Source organism: Thunnus albacares, chromosome 22, assembly GCF_914725855.1.
Source record: "Thunnus albacares chromosome 22, fThuAlb1.1, whole genome shotgun sequence".
NCBI lineage: Eukaryota > Metazoa > Chordata > Actinopteri > Scombriformes > Scombridae > Thunnus > Thunnus albacares.
In genome coordinates, this window is record NC_058127.1 from 18,067,092 (window position 1) to 18,085,331 (window position 18,240).

At 39.3% G+C, this 18,240-nt stretch overlaps 1 protein-coding gene across 3 annotated transcripts in view; it reads right to left on the reverse strand.

The window, feature by feature from the left end:
• The window catches only part of dennd4c (DENN/MADD domain containing 4C), a 38,028-nt gene that overhangs the window by 7,362 nt on the left and 12,426 nt on the right, over positions 1-18,240 (reverse strand). For 2 of the 3 annotated variants that reach the window (XM_044340647.1, XM_044340645.1), the window contains exons 2-19: positions 15,450-15,760; positions 11,586-11,838; positions 11,418-11,487; positions 9,514-9,683; positions 8,990-9,231; positions 8,807-8,873; positions 8,644-8,702; positions 7,257-7,401; positions 5,452-5,627; positions 5,188-5,288; positions 2,759-2,983; positions 2,017-2,162; positions 1,755-1,793; positions 1,292-1,416; positions 983-1,115; positions 610-816; positions 334-462; positions 14-161 (exon numbers count right to left, since the gene is read on the reverse strand). In XM_044340647.1, the coding sequence (XP_044196582.1) occupies positions 14-161; positions 334-462; positions 610-816; positions 983-1,115; positions 1,292-1,416; positions 1,755-1,793; positions 2,017-2,162; positions 2,759-2,983; positions 5,188-5,288; positions 5,452-5,627; positions 7,257-7,401; positions 8,644-8,702; positions 8,807-8,873; positions 8,990-9,231; positions 9,514-9,683; positions 11,418-11,487; positions 11,586-11,838; positions 15,450-15,748 (2,734 nt within the window). In that variant the 5' untranslated portion in view covers positions 15,749-15,760. The remainder of the gene's footprint in view (positions 1-13; positions 162-333; positions 463-609; positions 817-982; positions 1,116-1,291; positions 1,417-1,754; positions 1,794-2,016; positions 2,163-2,758; positions 2,984-5,187; positions 5,289-5,451; positions 5,628-7,256; positions 7,402-8,643; positions 8,703-8,806; positions 8,874-8,989; positions 9,232-9,513; positions 9,684-11,417; positions 11,488-11,585; positions 11,839-15,449; positions 15,761-18,240) is intronic. The other variant, XM_044340646.1, reaches the window with a different exon arrangement.

Here is an 18,240-nt window from a genome sequence, read left to right on the forward strand (position 1 = left end):
GTATCATTCCCACCTGTGGTAGAAATTGCTGGTTCCTTCTTGGACGATGTACGGTCTACAGCATACTTGAACTGGGTCACTCCACGCAGCACATTACGAAGCTTGGTCCACATAAAGAGGCCACTGCGGTTTCGGCTCGGCCACGGGCTCTCTAAGACAGCCTGCAGAGGGAACAGATTGAACTATGTCAGCCTCCAAATTGCTGTTGTTGTGGCTTAAAAATATATACTTAAAGTGAAATATTTAAGAAAATGCTAGTGCAAGTGATCTTTTGAGCTTTTGGTATCTCTTTGCAAGCTAGAAATATTTCAAAATTGTTAGGCGGTATATGACCTTGTTGTAGTATCCATATGTGATGGCGTTGGGATGAACTCCAGCTTTCTTCATCTCAACCAGGACTCGCACAGCCATTACAGGAAGACCCCAAAGACCACAGAGCTGCATCACCACTCTGTAACACACCTGAAAGCCAGAGAGAAGAAAAAACATTAAAAATATTAATCAGTCTTGGATTTGAACATTTCCAGTCCATAAAAAAGTACTATAAAGTCTGTACATGAAAATGATGGTAAACATTATATTTATTAGTGATAAATAATGTGACCATACCTCATCCAGCACCTCCACCTCAGTGGTCCTCATCTTTAAGAGGACGTTGTATGCCTGTTGCATGGCTCGGCTTTTAGACTTGGCCAGTCGTACACCTGCTGGCAGGCAGATGAACCACAGGCTGTAGCAGTGACTGAACAGGCAACGGGCCCACAGCGGAGGGTTTGAGTAGAAACGCTTGGCCATCTTGTATGCTAGCTTGATTTCCTGTCAGATAAAGCAGACATTTAGAACAGTTTTACAGAAGATGCAGAGAGTGACAAATTCATTTTTGACACAAGTTTGGGTTACTGCAACACCCAGTCCCTTACAGGCACTGTGTACAAGTAACAGGGTATCAGTGCTCCTTGAATGGGATTGTGTATGTATGCACCTGCTTCGTCCTCTTAGCCAGTAGTGCAGGGCTGCTGGACAGACTGGCCCCCGCTGCTCTGCTGCTGATTGCTGGCCGTAACTCCCTGGGACGGTCAAATAGCTCCATCTGCAGCTGGGGGAAACGTTTATAGCTGTAGGATGAGAAATAGGTTGTGAGAAAAGCATCCCAATGCTGACAAATGAATTAAAAAGCCAACAAAGGATAGTTGTCACACACTTTAAGACAAAATAACATTAACAGCTATTATCTTTTTTTATTTCTGTTTGACTACAGTTTAAAAAAAACAAACAAAAAACAACAACTTACGTGTGTCTGGGTTCAGATAAGTCTTCAGCTGAAGGTTCAGGGGGCATGACAAAGACGGTGTGCTCACTCTTCTGGGACTCGTCCAGCTCCAACAGTCTCGTGTCCTCGGATGACTCTCCTTCAACCTGCAGTGAGGATCAAATCCAGAAAATGAAAACTATGCCTTGAGTTTTACAAAGAGCACACTACTGCATGCAAGTATTGTGCAGGCCATTTCCTGTCTGATGGCAGAAAGTAAACAACAACAAGCAAATTTACAATCTATTATACTTCTCTAATTAGGCAGTATATTATTTGATTAGGCTTTAAGGATAGAAGAAAAGCAGGAATGTTAATGCACCTTGGTGAAAGAATTTATAAAAAAAAGGTTTGAAACGGTTAATTTGTTTACCTTTAAATGTAGTGGCAAGCATAAAAAAAAAAACAAGGTGCGAAGAAATCTAATTACAGCGTACGCAATTACCTTGGTGCCCTTGTCGGTGATTTTATCAGAGGGAAAAAGCTGCAAGTAGAGGAAAGAGAGCAAAGGGAACAGAATGAATCAGAGGAAAATTTGGCTTCCTTAGTCTCCCAGCGGATGAATGTTATTTTGCCAATAAAACAACGTGAAACAAAGGCTTGTTCATGGAAGGAAACCCCCGGTGAAAGAAAAAACAAAACAAAAAACAACACAGCATGCGACGTGTACATATTGAAGATGGGACTGGCGCTGGGCTGGTGATCACCTTCTCGACGCAGTCGTCAAAAAAGGCCAAACCCGTGTCCTTGTCACTAACAAAGGTGCACTCCTCGATGAAGCGGATGAATATCTGGGTCTTGGTGAGCTGGGAGTAGAACTTCTGGTGTGCGCGGTCTCTGCTTTTAAGAAACCCTGCAAGGAAGGCATGGAGAGGTTGTGGTATCACTAAAAACCATGTTTCACAAACAGTCATTGTTGATTTTGGCATGTACCAATATACAGGATTTGATCTTGTGAATCCACTTTAAGGAGAATTAAGTTTAAAAATATAGTTGGGTTTAAGTTTTCTCCTTCAGGCAATGTATTTTTATATTTATTCTTGAATGGCCCTCTTTGAAAACTAATGGACAGAGGTGTTAAAATACACAAAATTAAGAGCCTTTTCCCCTCTATTATCTATTTTCCCGGCAAAAAGCATTAGTGTACCCTTGTTATAGCAGATGAGGTAGGTGATTGATTTCTAAAAACACTTATGTTGAGTGATAGTAGGTCCTTAAAACAGACATGCCAATAAAATCAGGCATTAGCTGAAATACAGCCATAAATTATGCAAAGGTTACAAAGCCTTGTTCTATAGCATTAGGCTGCCAATAAACAAAACCATTACCTACATGTCGACTCTCTTGTTTTTATACATCATGCTCATCACTTTGGTTATTATGAAAATGTTTTATTATCTCCAGGTTTACACACATTTGAGAAGTGAGCAGCACATCGCTCGTGTTTACCTTGCAGGTCATATAGGGAGTCTGCAGCTGTGGCCTTCTCGGATGGTGCCTGGGTGATGGGTTTGAGGTAGGAGCGGTAGCCCTTCAGGATGGACGCCATGAAGCGGAGGAACGCTTCCTGGATTTCCATCTCCAGGGCTGTCTTCTTCTTGTGCCACGTGAAGTCTGCCTCGATGGGGGTCATGTCCACTGCTGAGCCTTCCTGTGGTGTTTGACGCACTGAAACTAAAACACAAAAAAGGTCAATTTGAACAATTTAAATATAATCTGATGTTCATCTTTTAACATTATAAGCCCTATTTCCCCATGCAACATTTCCTTTTCCTCATCATTATGATCCTTTAACACTTGAACCGCCAGGGGTCAGTATATTACATAAAACCGCCAACGGGTAAAATTCACCCATGCACCTGGTTACAGCGTTTCTAACATTAAACTGTCATTGTATTAAGGCATTGTCTTCACAAAGGAATGTCTAAAGTCACAATATGAATTTGATTAATCATCACCTGTGTTTTGGTCCTCTTGTTTTATAATCTAAATAAATATCTTTAAGATCACTAATCGCTTTCCATGGCTGTCAGTATAAATCAGTCTAAATTGACTGAAAATGGGTATAAAAAGGAGATATTTGTGCATTTGGGTGGTGTGATATTATTATAAAACAACATTCATCACATAATGAGATAACCCATGTTATTTAACTGACCAAAGTAGCCTAAATACCTCAAATGGACAATAATGAGCCATAATAATAATAAACAACAACTACACTTATGGGTGATTTAATGTTGCAACAAAATCATGACAATCAAGTCAAGTGCACAATTTCACCTAATCAATTATTAATTTCAACAATGTGTGAATAAGAGAACATCACCAAGAAACTTAAAGTAACCATTAAAGCCTATTTTAAATATCTATTTCTCTTTTGGTTCCATTCATGAAGACAGAGTAAGGCAACAGGCAAATTAGGCTGAATAGCCTATAAACAATAAACGGTAACAAGGCAAAAGAAAAATGAATGAATAATCAATTAACTAAAAATAAGTTTTACACACAATGAATGTTTGTGAGTAGGCTAAATCAACACATTTAGCCTACTAAATGAACACATGTGATTATACATGAACACACTTTGAGCAGACATTCAGCACCTTTACATTTTCCACAGACAGCTTTCCTGCAAATCAAGTGCTTGGCGAAGGTTTTTTGCAGGTCATTCTCCTCTGATCTTTTTATAATTTAATTATGACTTGTCATAGCTGTCAGATCACACACTCCAACAAATGCTGTTGCCTAGCAACTTAGAATGTTTAAACATAAACCGTGTGGAAATAAATGTATTTCATGTACAGGTAAATTTTACCCAGTGGCGGTTTTAGGTATAAATGCCTGTGTTTTTAATCTGGATTCATGTTCACTGTTAAACAAAAGAAGGTGCTACACAACATTATTTTAGGAAAAGCCAAAGACTGAGGGAAAAGGATATTTTATTAAAACATAGTAACGTAAATTGAAAAACTGCCATGGGTAAATTTTACCCCATGGCAGTTCTAGTGTCAAGAAGACAAGAGACATAAGATGAAAGATAATGTTAATGTGATAGAAGCATGGTTAGCTTTGTTAGTATTAGCTTACCAGCTAAAATGCTTTAGCTATTGTTAATAGTTTATAAAATGATGCTACATCAGTATGAAGGACAGTTTGGGTGATTAACATTACATGCTCTAGCTGGTAAGTCCATAGCAACTTCAAAGCTACCTGTAGCTAGCATAAAGAGTGTTTAAGCTAGCAGTGTTTTCAGTTAAGCTAGCTGTCATTATCTTGTAATTATTGATTTTGTTTTATTATGTAAAACATATTTATTCAATATAATGTAACTTTAACATTCATTGCAATAAGCTTATGTGAATTCTTCAACTGATACATGCAGAGCAAAATAAATTCAATTTTTATTTTATTTAAGCAACTGAATTGTGGGTAAACAAAATGCTTTTTTACCAACTGATTGGGAGGTTTAAGGAAAAGTATACAGTTTTACATTTATTTTCCCACGCAATTATTTTTGACTTGTCTGATAACTTTACAAATATCAGTATCGGGGCTCCTTATATACATACATAGGGTGGACAAAATAATGGCATCTTCTAATATAATGTAATCCAATACAATATCCCTGCTATGCTGCCTTGAATAAGCTTATAATATTTTTTAGACTGTAATAAAGATTGAGTTATACAGTCATTAACATCATTGGAAGTACAACATAGTACATATGGTTTGGTTGCATTCAACTGGATTATACTGCAGTAAGGTGTTCATGTTATTTTGTTGATTTCCTGTTAATTCTTATTCATCTTTTTTAGAAAGAAGTAATTCTCTCAAGCCTTGTTTTGCTACATGAGGAGGTGAGATGTTGTTTGTACCTGTCGCCAGCTGGTGGTGCAAGTTGCTTAGTGAGTTAATGAGGCTCTTGCAGGGTTTCTTTGGGAGGTTCTTCCAGTTGCTGTGTCTCTTCTCATCAGACCTGTTACACACAATACCACAGAGTTATTTAGCTGGAAGTAATAGGAGGGCTGCCAAAAGAAATCTGCTACGTGCTCCTGTAGCTTTTCAACATCAAAAGAGAGCTGTAAATATACAGTAAAAAGCAGGAAGTGACATGGTTGTAGAATGAAAGTATAGCATACAGGTAGATAGTGTTGGTGTCCAGGTCCACACACACAACATCTGGCGGGGGGTCGTAAAGGTCGAAGTAGCGTGAGTCCACACCAACTATAAATGGACATGGAGCGTTGAGGACGCCTGCTAGAGAGAGCGGGCACAGGGGGATGTAGGGACACTGCCACTGGAAGGGGAAGATCATCTGATGGGACACCACAGAGAGAAGTAGGATTACTACAACCAGGAAGACGAAGATAAAAAGGTTTCACATTTTACTGTCTGGAGCTAGAAAAATTAAAAAACATCCCAAGATGTTTTAAAAGGCTCCTTTGCTCTAGAGAATTTCTATTTCAGACTCCAAAATTTAATTTGGATAACAAGTTTACATAAGATACGATGTTCTTATTGACAGTTATGTGTCAGTGGTGACGGTTTCAGGCGATTGTGACATCCTGTGCATCCAAGGGACATGGTTAGTAATGTTCAATAATGTTCACAGAGCTGGAGAATCAACAACTTTCCCAAGCAAAAAAAAATAAGCCAAAGGTTGGAACAGCAATATTTTTGAATAAAGTATGATGTAATTGCTGATGAGGTAAAAGTGCATGTTCACAAGGATACTGGATTTGAGATATAATGATAGAGTAGATATAATGGTAGATAGATATGATGACATAATTACAGGTTAATAATTATAATTACAGAAAAAGTATTAATATACATTAGCTACATGCCATTTGAGTAGCAAAATAGTCATTTCTGATGAATATTTCTGCTGAACATCTAAAAGCATGCTCATCAGAAACTCCTTCCTCTTCCTGTCGCTTGTTTCACAGTGTTTCTACTTCATGTTATTCTACCTGACTATGATCTCAATGCTGTTAGTTACCAACAAAAAAAGAGAAAACTAAATGAATAGTATATAATAGTATAATAGTAGTGATTTGCATTGCAGTTTAGTTCATGCGTTCTCTGGAATGCTTTTAAGGCTTTTGATCAAAATCAATCATGAAAAAGAGGGGTTAAATGAGTAAATATCTATTCATCCTTTCTGTGATTTGGTATGCCTTTCAGACTATGCAGGGCAGATGGGATAGTGCTGTATTTGACTCTTTTAATGTCATTAATGGAGTTAGGCTCTAATTTAGCTTGCATATGGATGACTTGTCTGGGCAGTTTAATGATTAGAAAAGAGACTGTGTTTTTAGTACACTCATAATTAATGCTTTTATTTATGTATGCAGATGATTTGGTTCTATTTTCCTCCCTACAGTGCTGGCTAATCCCAATGAGAATGATGCAATGATATTTATACATGAAAGGGATTAGAAATGTAGTATTTTCATGAGTGCTGCTTAAGTAGAAAAGCTCATAAAGTAAGCAGTTGGGCCTTGACCAATTTTTCAGGCCAACACATCTGTAAATAAATGTCTCATGTGTTCAGTAAAGTGAAGGTCTGGCTGTTCATGGCTTACTGTAAGCCCCTGTTTACTGCTCATCTATAGGATAGCTACAGTATAAATATGCTATTGTGTGTGCCAAGATTTTATAATACTAGTCATATGTTCCTAATCTTAAATGTAATCATATGTCAGGAATTAATAGGGGAACTTTTGTTTAAATGTATGTACAGACTAAAAACATATTTCATGTAATGGCTGAATCTTATCTTTCACTTCTATCAGCCATGGTTTAAAATAAAGTAAATTAAATTAAACTGAAAATTTAAGCAGATTAAACAGCAGCAGATGTTGCCAAAATTATTACTGGTAATACTATTGAATATTTTAGAATATGACTGTTTGAGACTTGTATGGTGGAGCCTACTCACAGCCACCACAGCCTCGGCAACTCCAGTGAGCACAGCGGGCCGGAGCGAGTGCAGCAGGATCTTGCTCTCCAGTAGGACAAAGTGCAGCACTGTGGCGCAGTTCTCCGAGCCCAGATTCATCAGCAGTGTGCTGTAGTCTGCCCCACTGACAGGGAGAAGAGCAGGGAAATGACAAATGCGTCGATGAGCTCAGGCACAGAATGGAAAACAAAACAGAAAGCAGAGCAAGATAGAGGAGACCCTGAGGGACAAGGGGAATGGGGAAGAAAGGTGAACTGATGGACTAAAGGATTTATAACTGAGGTTGTAACTGGAATCAGATATGAGTTATGTAAGAGAGAGACAAGGCAACCAGGCAAAAATGCAGGCAAATGTAATTCAAAACTTATCTAAACATGGCAGATAATGATCCTAAAATAACAAAATGTAGTATGTGTGCCATTTTAAACTTTTAACAGGAATTAATTTATTATTTTGTCATTTAAATATCAACATCAGGATCTCACTGAAATATGTAAAATAACAGTATGGGTGTAGAACACTTTATATTATAACGCAGCAACCCTGCAAGTAAGGCTTGCTTTGTGAAGCTTATGATGGAAAATCTTTGTTGAGATTCTGTGAGGCGTTAATTGTAATTTGTTCATTTCTGAGGATGTAAAGTAGTGTCTAATGTTGTTAAAACAATATCCCATTGAGTGTCATTTGGTCAGTGTTGCCAACAATCTACTTGATCCACTGTTTTTTGTTTGCTAATGCACTTTTCTTGTGTTTGCCTATGCTGCCATGTCATTTAGCTGATATGACCTATATGAATACCTTTGTAATTGTGACCCAGAATTAATTATTTAATTTTTTCATGTAGTGTTTCTGTGATTTTGTCCAACCCTTGTAAATCACAAGCACAAAGGCCGCTGCAGCAGTAGGTCACACTAAGTTGAAAACCAATCAGCAGTTTGCGTTAGCTTTAACAAAAGCCTGACAATCACCATTTTTGTGAGTTTTCAAGGTAACATAAGGCGACCTTCAGAGGCACAAAGAGGCCAGATACTGTAGTCGCTGTCTGAACTGCTCAGATCAGGTGCAAACACTAAAAAATTATGCAATGTGGCAGCGGACAAAGTCTCAAAAATCATGACGCCTGAGGCTGTTTTCAATGTGAGCTTTTGACCTGGAAAAACAGACGTGAATGAATGTGATTTGTGTAAGTGAGCCAGGAAAATGAAATGAATCCCTACTATAATATTTTTTTTCTAGCATAATACAGTGGCTTCTTTTTTCTTTCTTAGCTATGCAGCTAATAGATTAAGTAAAGAATATGAACCCAAGGACAGCTACACTTCACTTGATTTATGATTAATTTGATTAAGATGAAGCCTCACTGTACCTGAGGGGTAAAGGTGTACACACAGGTTGGGAGAGGATCAATGTGTCATGTGCAGAGAGCTGGAAAAAAAAAAAGTATTCATATCAACAACAGGAAAATGATACACATGTTAAGGTATATTTTTGATTAACTATAAACAAAGAGAGAATGTATTATATCTCACCTGGACCAAGATTCTCGGCCTTTGAGGGGAAGGAAATGACACATTGTGCATGAAGTGCGAGATGTGCCTGTTGAGAGACATACTTAAATGTGACTTGCGAATTTTGAGATCTGCATGGCGCTTTGCCTCAATGTACCTGACAAATGTGGTGTAAAAAATGTCTGGTTGCAAGCTGATTCTTACTTTTCGATAGGCAGTGGGTGCGGGCCTGAGACGGACAGTTTGTAGAGGAACATTAAGAACTTGCGGAAGGACTCGAAGAAGGGCCAGCGGGAGAGCAGGCAGATGCATTTATTGGTGTTTACGGGCCGGTTTGGGATCATCTTCTTCTCCACCGTGGTCAGCAGGCCCAGCTGGATCTTCTGCTTCTCACTCAGCATATCCACTGGATGGGGTTCGTAGAACTGGATGGCTGATCCATACACCTGGCACCAGACATGGACATATGCATGTGAGTCAGACTTAACCACTGATGCTGCTTGACTTTACTTGACCCTTAATAGAAAACTCCATGCGGTCATCAATAGACATGACAGAAAAATCATAAGAAGTAATGCTAAGAGGATGGTGCTAAACTAGCATTCTTACATAAATACATAGTATGCTTCCAGGTGACTCAAGTTCCACATCACAAAAAAAGACTTTCAGATACACCCCTTGTTTCACTTTTCATCGGTGACAGTTTGCTTTTGGTTGCTCCATCTCACCTTTTCACCAGAAGAGATGGTTAAGACAAACGTGGAGAAGATAGGCAGAGGGTCACGTGTGTTTGGTGCCCAGCATTCGATCTTGGCACCCATGGGCAAACAAAACAGAGGCACAGACTCCGACAGAGGAAAAGACTCATAGTCCTCCTCTGGGTAACGAAAGATGAGACCTGGAGAGCAAGAGAATGAAGAGTATAAACCAATGTGTTTTGAAATAAAGGCATTTCTAAAATATCTAAATTTGGAATAATCTATTACAGCAAAACAAAGTATATTCAAAAATGTCAAATTTGCTAGTTTCCAGAGCAGACATGCTTTATTTTGTAAATGGAAAAAAGGATCTAAGAAAAGGGAGATCAATACTACTTTAGCCAGATTTCAGTTTCTTTCCTAGTAATCAGACTGTTATACTCTGGTTTCATTTTTAATAAATAACTGTTCTCATCCATGTGACATCGAGCCTGTTGTGTGGCGAGATGCTGTTTTAATAAGACACACATTTTTATGTGAAAGCAAGCATACACAAACAAGCCTGGAGACACACAAATAATGGGCGTGGCAGGAAGGGCTGTTGTCTGAGATGAATAAACATCTGCCTCACAGGAAAAAGGCCGGCCAAAAGATAAAGCAAACATGTGTGTCTGCATGGGTGTGTGTGTGTGCACATTCATATGAACACTGATTAAATGTGTGTTACACAATGAATCGTTCCAAAGGCCAAGCTATTAAGGAAGCATTCAGTCAGTGAAAATGTCACACAACAGTGCGGGCTTTAATATGCAATGACTATCTACCGCACGATCACAGATACACAACAAATGTACCGCTCGCTTTACAGCTTTCAGAAAAAAAAAAAATGGAATCGAGGCTGATTGCGACAGCACACAAGGCTGCACCATTTCTAACGATTCAGATTATTTGATATCAGCGTATCACATCATGTAAAAGGGCTGTGTTGTCAAGTTAAGAATTGTGATCTGGATTTATTATTTAGCTAAACATTTTAAACCACAATTATTCATCATGCAAGGAGGCCCGTTTCTACCAGGAAAAGACAAAAAAAAAAAAAAAGATGAAATGGTAGGAATAACAGAAATACAATACTGATGGTAAATCAGAATTATGAGATGAGTCAAAATGATGCATGCAAGTCAGTAAAAATGCTTCCTGTCTTTCAGGTCAGAGTCTTATTTTGACTTATCTAATAACTTTGACTTTGTTTTACCATTAATTTTGTTATTTTTCCTACATTTTCTCTTCCTAGGCATCCATAATTATGGCATCTTGGCTTTTGTTCTACATTTTCACTTTACTCATTGCAGACTGTCTATATGTCTATATGATTGCCTGTCAGCCTTTTTGAACTCTTGTTTTCACTGTCTTAACTGGGCCCTACAAACTAATGATTACTCTAAAGTCCAATGTGCAGTACCAGTAAAGACAAGGAAATTGCAGACCTCTACATATCAATGACATTTGTGTATATAATTTAGCTATTTACTCATAGAATCTATTTACTGATAGAAAATACTGAATAATTAAGTTGCAGAATAAAGCCTTGCTTTGCTTCAAACACTAGTCTGTTTTGAATAAAATATCACACATTCACCAATCTAATTGCTCTTATCTGTAACTCTAGCACCAGGCAGGCTAATTGTAGGAGGTGAGGCATCAAATATGATTACTCTCAAAGGCGACAGAGAAAAAAAGCTGCTGAATAAAGTACTAATAGTGCCATTAAGTAAGGTGAGCCATAAAATGAACATTATTAAAAAGGAGACTAAGAGAGAAAGAGAAAACAATGCTCAGTAGGCACAGCACAGTTGAAGAACATTGTGAATAAATAATATAAAATCTGCATGGAAATCAGGAAGCCATTAGAGCAACATCTGACTTTTACTCACCAGCTTTGTAACTGATAGAATTGGACGCAGATACTGACTTCTTATAACACAGAAACACGCTGGAGCCCCACTGCAGGATTCAAAACAAGGTTACATACCACATATTTGTTATCGTAGGATTCATAATGCAAAAGTATTAGCTGAGAAGAAAAAAGAAGACCGACTTACCATGCCGCAGTTGAGGTTCTTGTCCACCTTGCAAAAGGTATGTGGTGGTGTCTCGCCCTTGCTGGTGACAATGACACAAATGTCCGTCACCGCCAGGGAATTCTGAGGCTGGACGGGTGGCGCGCGGCGGAAGGTGATGAAGATGCGCTGCGAGGTGGCAGAGCTGTTGTTGACATTTGCGCAGCGGCCGTACGGTGTGGCCTGGATGACCTCACAGCCCTGGATCAGACGCTCCTTGCCCTCGTACAGCACACTGATAAACACGACAAACACACGGTAACAATGTTAGGCACTTGAAATTTTGATGCTCCAAGAAGAATGAAGATGAGATTATGTACAGATGAGGTCATGAGGAGAAATAAATATTTAAACAGAGAGTAAAGGAACTCTTCTTTGCCTACAGAAAACTTCAGGGCTAAATTCGGAGTGTTCAAAATGGTGTAGAAATTAAGATGGCAGATAGAGCCGTGCAAAGAGCTGGCAGTGGAATGACTCATGCCCACACATACAACAAAGCACTCTTAGACACTTAATTAATTGACTCAGAGAGAGTGCTGTCCTGGAATCAGTTGTGCTGTCAGGCATGGTTTTCATTTCTTAAACAAGCTCTGCTGCCAAAAGACAAATGACTTACATATTAACGATGCAACAGTTTACACTGCAACAACATGAGGACATCGATAACAAAAAAATCTGAGCAGGGATTTCTGTCTGGAGCAGAAAAACAAAACAAAACAAACAAAAACTTTCCCAGATGGTGAAGGTGTCCACCAAAACCTTCCGAGTTATAAGCTCAACAATCTTTGCAGTCTGAGTTTTATGTAGGAGCACGTTCTAGTCCACACAGGTCTAAGCTCTGAAGCAAAGGCAGGTGAGCAAAGCCCCTTAATCCAGGTAATAATTACCTGGGATACGGGAAAAGGAAACTTAAATTCTCAAATTCCATTTTAGCAATTTAAATTTACAACATTGGTGTACAAATCTTAAAAAAAAAAATTGTGCTGTGCAATACTGTTATATGACAATATGGCAAAAAAGTGCATCTGTTGAGCAAAAATAAGCAAGAGGCTGAACTGTGGCTCCACAGCAAAGATAATGTCTGGTTGTCCTGTTTTAGAACATGAATCAGTGTGTGGTCAGCACCACTGACTTTCTTCTCATGGCTCAGGTTTCTCTTTAAGCCCTCGGTGAGTTTTCTCACACACACACACACATACGCGCGCGCACACACACAGTCCAGCGATGTGATTCTGACATATTTACCAGCTGACTCATTCGAATCCCAGACAGTAAAAGGAAACTCACATATCAAGATTCTCATATTCAACTTGGTTCAAAATAAACACTGCATGTAATAATTTAGTTTCATGCCTGCCTCCTTATCACTCTCACTGTGGAATGTCACACTGCTAAAAGCTACAGTTAGGGAAGCAATCAGGGCCCCACTGTGTTGGACTTTTTTGCATGACTGCAGGGCTTCTATGGCAGCATGCTCCATATCCTCCCTTTCCATCTGGACAATGCCATGTGGGAGGCCAAAAGCTTTGATGGCTGCCCTCTTTACACTAAGACAGAACCCAAAACACATCTTTTAATCTTGTGCAGGCTACACAGCATCCATTGCAGATGTATAATAGCCCTGAAACATTCCATTTATTCTGAACAGGGCGCCGGACAAACCTAAAGAGGCCAGGAGGACAGTTGCCAGCAAATTCTCATTTAGGCGACAAAAACAGAGTCCTAATGGGCACAGTGAGTCGTGACGGCGTGGAGCCCTGGGCTAGGAATGCTGGCCTCACTGACAGCAGAGGTGGCAGAAGGAAGAATGAATGATTTACAGGTTGCTAGTTTTTCATTTATTCTTTCAGTAGAAAAAAAGATGACAACTAGCAGGTGGAAAGGAGATCAGCTGATAGGAGCGGAAAACTCCAGTGTTGCAACGTGGCCAAAACTGTTTACTGACCTTTTGTGTTGTTGTTAAACCAAAACATGACCATGAGGAAGTGAACAAATGCTATAATGCGTCTACATTTGGTATTTTTATTAAAACACACAATCGTCCTATCATATCACGTATTAATAATAGACCACATAGTCATGAATTTTACATGTTAAGTCTCTTAATATTATCTCTGTTTGCAACAACACAGGAAAGAAGACAAGCTGGTGAAATCTGTTATTCAGCCTCATTAAACTGCATCACTGATTTGGTGCTTTCAACCACCGAAAACAAACTACTGTAGCCTGACAGTGGTTGTGAATCCCTGAATGTAAGGTAGCTTTTATTTTCTCCAACCCATATGTCTGTTAGCATGCTAAGAAGGATTGCACAATCTCTTAAAGGAAACATGATTTGACATATGATCTTCTGTTTATACTCTACTACTGAGGTCTGCGGCGTTTCATGTGGGTTTTTACGTCGTTCCACAGTGCAAAACTACATTAATAACACATGAAGCAAACTGAATTCCAATGAAATACAGTGATGAAATACAGTCTGATGTGTTGCCATCTATATACTGCAGCTTAATTAAGTCTGTCAAAGGTTTGACTATGCAGAGGGAGGGGGGGATCCTTCAGTGAGTGAGCACACTCATGTAACTGGAAACTCCAGTTTGTGAGCAGGTTAGGTTTTAGACAAAGACAAAGGTGTGTGGACAACTAGAATAACTCAGGTAAGCGTATCATTGGATGTGAGATTTGTGTTCAATCAACAGTATAAAAAGTGAAATGTAGGATGAGTAAGTAGAATGGCAGCTTTTACTCTTTGTTGACTGGATGAAGGGAATCATGATGGAGTTCCCTGTTGATATTCAACTTGTACGATAATAGAGTGAAGCAGGAGATTTGTATCAATGGATAGGAGCCAAGAGGTGTGGCTGAGAGGGAAAACTCTGGTGAAACAGGGGCGAGTGAGTGAAGTGGTCTACACACCTATTTCCTTCCATCTCTAAAAAGATGTTTTGTTATGCTATTGAAGTGACGTTGAATTTGAAAACTGTGTAGTTACTAAAGCAACACTGACAAACCTAACATTACAGATCTAGACCAGTTTTTTTCCCCAATAAGCTCTTGTCATCGGTAAAGTTTAATTTTAATTAAGGACACTTTAAGGACATATTTTTCCTCGAAACTTCTTACTTCTTCCAACCTGTTTCCATCAAAATAACACACAGGGCCTCTGAATATAACTTAGAAAGAGAAGCAGGATGATTTGGGAGTTAACTGGCTAAAGTAAAGCTAAATCCAGTGTTAACTGACTAACAGTGGCTAAAGTTCAAATAACTAAAGCTCAATAACTTGTTTATGAACCATTGGCATTGTTAAAGAGGCAAAAATATACTTTGGCAGTATTCAAATATGAGGGGGAACCAAAAATTGCTGGATGCCATCTTTAGCGCAGGGGTAGCGCGTAGCTTGATGAAACTGAAAATTAAAATTGATAAAATTGAGACTGAAAGGGAGATTTGCCAGGAAGAAATGCAGGAGGCTCCGGACACAGTGACAGAAGATGACTACAGGAAATATTTCCAGGAATGGGAGAAGTGCTGGGACAAGTGTATCGCATCTTAAGGAGAATACTTTGAAGGGGATTAGGAAGGTACAACTGAAAGATTTATATCCAGTTTTTTTTAACAATTCCAGGAACTTTTGGGCCCCCCCTCATACATGGATGACCAACCCGAGTAATATCATGTTATTGTTTGACAAATTCCTGCTGACTGAATGAATGACTCAGACTAACATGTAAAAACTAGTGTTCCATGATTGATAAATTAAACCACTTCTAAAGAGTCCTTTGCTGTTGCTGGAACATGCACATTCCAAATTACAAACACCAACGTAAATAAATCGCTGACTCACCCGATGTCAATGAGAGGAGCCTTCCCTCGAGCTCTTTTGTAGCAGAGGAAGAGCTCGGGGCTCTTCAGACTGCCATGATTAAGGTTGGCTGGCTGACCGCTGTAGGTGTTCTCGATGCAGGTGAAGCCCTCGGGCGCTGTTTCGCCGGCAGACTTGTTAATAACGGCCAGGTCAGTGATGGGTGCTTTGGGCCCGCTGGACTTGGCCTCCGAAAGGTCCTGCTCCAAGGGCGTGGACTTGTCTGTCAGCCCGGCCACCACAAAGTAGTCGGTCACGCGGTGACCCTTGTCTTCGATCATGGCTGGACGTACCTGGGAAGCAAGGACAATAGAGATATGAAATTAATCTGGAATGACATTTACATAACCTAGGTAGTTCAGACGATAAACCCTTCCATACCATGTTTGTAGAAGATGTTTATATTCTCTGCCTACAGTTTTTGCAAAGCGCGGTCTATTACTGAACACTCACAACGGATGCAGTATTTAAGCTATAGCCAAAAAGCACACTGCATTTTTTTTTTTTTTTTTTTTTGTGAAAGCAAAGCCCTCCTATCCTACTTGGGGTAGTGGGATGGACTACACATGCAAGCATACACAGAATGCTAAATAATACTGTGGCCAAGGCAATAAAAGGATCCTTTAAGACTGCTGCACCACAACAAAGCAAACAAACTGGGGTAACACCACGGGGGTAATGAAGGGACTCGATGTGTTGACATTCACAAAACACTCTTGTCATTGTATATCACTGCACTGCTCCAAATATGTTGAGAGAGAGTTAAAGCTCTGGTGGATACAGAGAGCCAAGGGAGAGCCGCCGAGCCCACAGGAATGCTCAGAAATGTCACTGAGAGCATAAATCAAGCAGACACCAAAGTCTATAAACCATTTGAAATATGAGCCCAAACTTGGTTTCAACGATGAAAAATACAAAAAAATTGACTCAATTTCATGGTTGGTGCTGCTGAAATGCACCTTTAATCATTTTCTATTGAATATTTTTTTGAACTATTTCTCAAATGTGTTTGAGTTCCTCTTTAATAATATATGTTTGACTCATGTCACCATATTTAGAGCTCATTAGCAGTTTGTGACTCGAGTTATCAGTTAACAATGGAAAACACACTGCAGCCACACACTGATGTGTTTCTTTATGCCTTTTTTTTCCCATCTCTCAGCAAGAATTGCTCAAATGTATTGAGAAATCCCTAACTGAAGGAGAAAAAGTTAAGTTAAGGGATGGTGGAAATAAAGAAAAAGATTTTTTAAAAAAGAATGCAGTCCAGATGTAAAATTCAACTGAATATTTTTGCATCAATAATGCAGGTTTCTAATAAGTGTTTACAAGACCTTTCGGAGCATTTTGTGGTATGTAAAAACAGAACAACAGTATATTTGAAAACTACTGTTGATCACTTATGGTGCAGAGAAATGCTGTTCCTTTGCCAAAGCAAAGTACGTCTTCATTGACAGAGAGCAAATGGTTTGTCTAAGAAGAAAGAGGAACTTAAAGCAAACACGTCCACGTCCCCTTCAAAGAGCTGTTGGGACCTACACAGGAAGTTCAATTTTTCCAGTGGTGAGTCAGCTGTGGCAGGAGGAAAATAAAAAGAAACGAGAAAAAAAAAGCAGCCTCTTTGAACCGTCACAGCACAGACAGACAGCCCTGGACTTCATGGCGCACATTAATATTGTCCCTTATAGTTTTTTTCATTTCTACTGAATTTTACTGATAAATAACTAAAGTTTGAAAAATGACATAACATCATGGTGAAGCCACAGTGTAGGCACAAGTTACATCTCACAATATCACCAAAAAATAAAAATAATGACTGCTGTTATGCAATAATGCACAGCTCTCCCACTCTCCCTATTTTTCTTTTTTTTTTTTTTTTTTTTTTTTTTTAAACAACTCCAGCACAACCACAGGGTTTAAAACGTTGCTCTGCAAGAGAAAGAAAATCTAGAAGAATACATGTGCAGTTTTTAAGTTGTTCAGTAAGTTCCAGCAGTGTATCCGTGTGCAGGAGTGCATGCTGGTGTCTACTGGCTGTGTCAACAGAGCGAGACATCCGCTGGCTTGTGCTGTGGAAGGCAGACTGACCTGCCTGGGAGGAAAATTATTTAGCCACGGCAAGACAGCAAACAGCCGGGACAGCCGACTCACTTTCCGTGCATTTTCCCCACCCAGAAAATTTTTCTAGACTTTAAGCGTGCTCCCCCCCACCCCCCCATTTGCTACATATCATGCAGGCTGCAACAATGGCATGATGTCTGTGAAGTAATTAAATTAATGTTTCATTCTTTTTGAGCACCTTGAGAACCCTTATCAGCTTGAGCGTTAAATGAGGCACAGCCTTTTGGTCATAAACTTGGCATTCTGCCTATGTGAACATGCCAAATCTTATTTGTTTGAAGTGTACTGCCAGCCTTAAAGCCCAGGTAGTTGGACATTTGCCCAGAATAAGGCCCATGTCTTCATTACTCTTTTAAACAATGTCGGAAAAACACTCAAATCAAAGAGCATAGTGTAACTGAATCAACATAAGCCCCAGCAGCAAAAACAATACAATTTTCCGTTTTATCCAAGCAGAGGCTAAATGACCTTCCACAAACAAAAGCAGCAATAAAAGTGCATCAGTGTAAATGGATTAACAGGTCACGAACACTTTTCTTTTAACATGGTCAGCTGTTGCAGTGTGGCAAGTTGGAAAAGCTCAGCTGAGGATACACTAAGTATCACATGTAAGGAAGTGGAAAAAAAATATCAAGGAAAACATTCCCTCCTC